The 3,574-nt window shown below is 41.6% G+C and overlaps 1 protein-coding gene across 1 annotated transcript in view; it reads right to left on the bottom strand.

Moving 5' to 3' along the window:
- LOC129239526 (uncharacterized) overlaps positions 1-418 on the bottom strand; it is a 740-nt gene extending 322 nt beyond the window's left edge. The window contains exons 1-2 of the mRNA XM_054875067.1: positions 292-418; positions 47-226 (exon numbers count right to left, since the gene is read on the bottom strand). Of these exons, the coding sequence (XP_054731042.1) occupies positions 47-226; positions 292-357 (246 nt within the window). The 5' untranslated portion in view covers positions 358-418. The remainder of the gene's footprint in view (positions 1-46; positions 227-291) is intronic.
- Positions 419-3,574: the final 3,156 nt, after the last annotated feature.

The raw sequence follows: 3,574 nt of genomic DNA, 5'->3' as shown, positions 1-3,574 counted from the left end.
TGACTGCAAAAAAAGTATGAGAATACAAATTAAAAAATCAGCCTACCATAGCCGCATAGAACGGTTCTGGCAGTAGAATGCCCATGATGCAGTATAATATATCCGGCAAGATTGGCACAAAGACACAAATAAACGCCCACCAAATTCTTGAGGAATCTTCACGTGCCTTTACACAATCCGATGAAATTACGAACCATAAGAGTACACAGCAGCAAATTTCAATCAACTGATAAATGATAAGCCAATTAGTGTTTATGCTGGAAGAAGTTAGGAATTGTTTGCAATACCCACAAAGCAGACAGAGTAAGCTGTGGCCGAAATGATGCACCTCTGCAAGTGCGATAACTTGAGCGACATTGCACAGTATTCGTAAATGGAATTCAAAATACAACTTTTGAAGCTGTTTTTCGACGGTGAATAGAATTCGAAATGATGTGTGATAGCAAAAAGTTTGTATGTCAATATTTTTGTTTTGAATTCAAATTTGAATTTTGAATTAGAAAATTAAGGAAATGGATTCTGTTAAATTAGGGTGACTGCCACAAGAGAAAAAGAAAATAACCGCACTTAATCGTATTTTTCTTATAATATAATATACCTACATATATAAGTGAAGTCCAAAACAAGACTGAGCTAAAATAGAAACGACAGGAGCTTTGTTCTGATACCATCGAGTTTATTTACTCAAAATAGTTCCGTCTGGCCTCGATACACTGTTTTGCGCGATCTTAAAGCTTTTCGAAAGAGTATTTCAGGTCATTGGCTGGAATGTCCTTCAGGATGCCGGTACAAGCCTTTTGGATGGCCTTTACGCAAGCAAAACGTTTTAATTTCATGGCCAAATGCAATTTTTCGAATAGGTAGAAGTCACAGGGAGCCATATGAGGGGAATTTAGTGAGTGACTGATGGTTAAAATGCGATTTCTAGTAAAAAATCAGTCACAAGAGTGGATCGATGAGGTGGTGCATTATCATGCAATAAGCGCCAGCTCCCTCCTTCGCGGTATTCAGGGCGAATTCGTCGAATGCGATGCAACAAACGATTCAAAACGCCGAAAATTGTATTGGCGGTTTGGCCCGTTGGTATGAACGAACTCCTTGTGGACAATTCCCTTGAAATCGTAAAAACAAATGAGCATCGACTTGAGTTTTATCCTTTCCAATAGCGATTTTTTTTGTGGTGGCTCGTCTGAGGCCTTCCATTCGGCACTTTGATTCTTAGTTTCAGATTCATGTTGGAAATACCACGTTTCATCACCCGTTACGATGTTGTAAAGGAAGTTCTCGTCTTTTCTCGCCTCTTTCATGAGGTCTTTTGAATGTTGAATTCTGAGCAATTTTTGGTTCTTAGTTACATTGACCTTTCGTAAGCTCAAATGATCTGTTAAAATACGATAAATCGATGTTTTGAAGATACTCATCTCCGATTCCACCAATTTCAACGATGATTTCGGTTAATTTTTGATAAATTTACGAAAAATTTCTATGAAATTTTCGGTGATTACTGATTTTGGGCGGCCCGTATATTCATTGTCATTTATGTCCTCACAACCATCTCGAAAACGTGTAAACCAATCAAGAACTCGGGCACGAGATAGGCAATCGTCGCCATAAACTTTTTTCATCAATTCAAATGTTTCGGTAAACGTTTTACCGATTTTAAAACAAAATTTGATATAACTCTTTGTTCGAAGCTTATTTTTGTACTGATGACACAAACATACTAACACTTTAGATGCAATAACTTCGCTTCCACTCAACCGAATGTCACCAAGCTTTCACTGGAAGTCAACTAGGGATGGAACTTCCAACGCACTATGAAATTGAAATTGAAATTTGAATTGGTCGAGACAAGGAGTACCAAGAGATTTGGTGGCTCCTAAAACACTCAGGCTAGAAAGCCTGGAAAGAGGATAGATAGTCAAAGAGGAAAGGTGAAAAGTATCAGAGAAAGTGATAAGAAAGAATAGAGATAGAGACAAAGGTAGTTAGACCTGTGAGAATTTTTTAGATTCCTTTGAAAATCTGTAAATATCCTCCAGTTTTAGAGAACGAATATTACTCATTCTCACGACATCGAAACCCAAAATTCGTAGCGTTTCTCTAGCAGGGCACTCACTGAGGCAAGTCACTCACAGAGAAAGTGCTCAGTGCTATCCGTCTCCTCCAAGCAAGACTGACACATTGGGTCCTCAATGATTCCAATGGTTGTCATATACTGACCCCATGGGTTGTGTCCTGTAATAATACCGATCATCAACCGAACGTCTTTCCTTCCAAAGTTTTAGTAAAAAGTTTGAAAGTTTTCTGTTCGGACTTGTCACAAAACACTTTGCAGTTCTGCAGCATTCTAGACCGGACCATCGCTCTTTATGTAAATTGCATACATAATCGCTGATCCAATACATGATTCCTACGGAACTGATTCCGATTATTGGCTCTGGCCCTTGTGGGGGAACAGCTGATTCACGGTCGGCCAATTCATCGGCAATTTCATTTCCTTTAACACCAGAGTGCGATAGAATTAAACTTCTTCTTACATTCTTGAACAATCTTTGAGGCTTGCTTCGCGTTCTGTAGGGCCCTCAGTCGCAAACATGGAGCAAAATAAAGAGAAAATACGGCATATTTTACTGTACTACTACGATAAAGGCAAAAATGCATGTCATGCTGCCAATAAAATTTGTGCAGTTTATGGACCCGATACAGTTTCCATTTCCAACGCACAAGGATGGTTTCAACGTTTTCGTTCTGGTGCAGAGGTGATCGAAGATGCGCCACGGTCCGGAAGGCCTGTCGTCAAAAATTGCGAGAAAATCGCTGAATTGATCGAAAGAGACCGGCATAGTAGCAGCCGTAGCATCGCCCAAGAGCTGGGCATGAGTCATCAAACCATTATAAACCATTTGAAGAAGCTTGGATTCAAAAAGAAGCTCGATGTATGGGTGCCACACGACTTGACGCAAGAAAACATTTTTGCCCGTATGGATGCATGCGAATCGCTTGTGAATCGCAACAAAATCGACCCGTTTTTGAAGCGGATAGTGACTGGCGATGAAAAGTGGGTCACTTACGACAACGTGAAGCGCAAACGGTCGTGGTCGAAAAGCGGTGAAGCTGCCCAGACGGTGGCCAAGCCTGGATTGACGGCCAGGAAAGTTCTTCTGTGTGTTTGGTGGGATTGGCAGGGAATCATCCACTATGAGCTGCTCCCCTGTGGCCAAACGCTCAATTCGGACCTGTACTGCCAACAACTGGACCGCTTGAATGCAGCACTCATGCAGAAGAGGCCATCTTTGATCCTCAGAGGCCGAATTGTCTTCCATCAGGACAACGCCAGGCCACACACATCTTTGGTGACGCGCCAGAAGCTCCGGGAGCTCGGATGGGAGGTTCTTTTGCATCCACCGTATAGTCCGTATCTCGCACCAAGTGATTACCACCTATTTTTGTCCATGGCGAACGAGCTTGGTAGTCGGAAGTTGTCCACAAGAGAGTCCTGTGAAAATTGGCTCTTCGAGTTTTTTGACAATAGGGAAGCGAGCTTCTATAAGAGGGGCATTATGAAGTTGGC

The sequence above is a fragment of the Anastrepha obliqua genome, chromosome 2, assembly GCF_027943255.1.
Source record: "Anastrepha obliqua isolate idAnaObli1 chromosome 2, idAnaObli1_1.0, whole genome shotgun sequence".
Lineage (NCBI taxonomy): Eukaryota > Metazoa > Arthropoda > Insecta > Diptera > Tephritidae > Anastrepha > Anastrepha obliqua.
The sequence above is the reverse complement of the archived record's forward strand: the minus strand, read 5'-3'. Positions and strand labels throughout refer to the sequence as shown.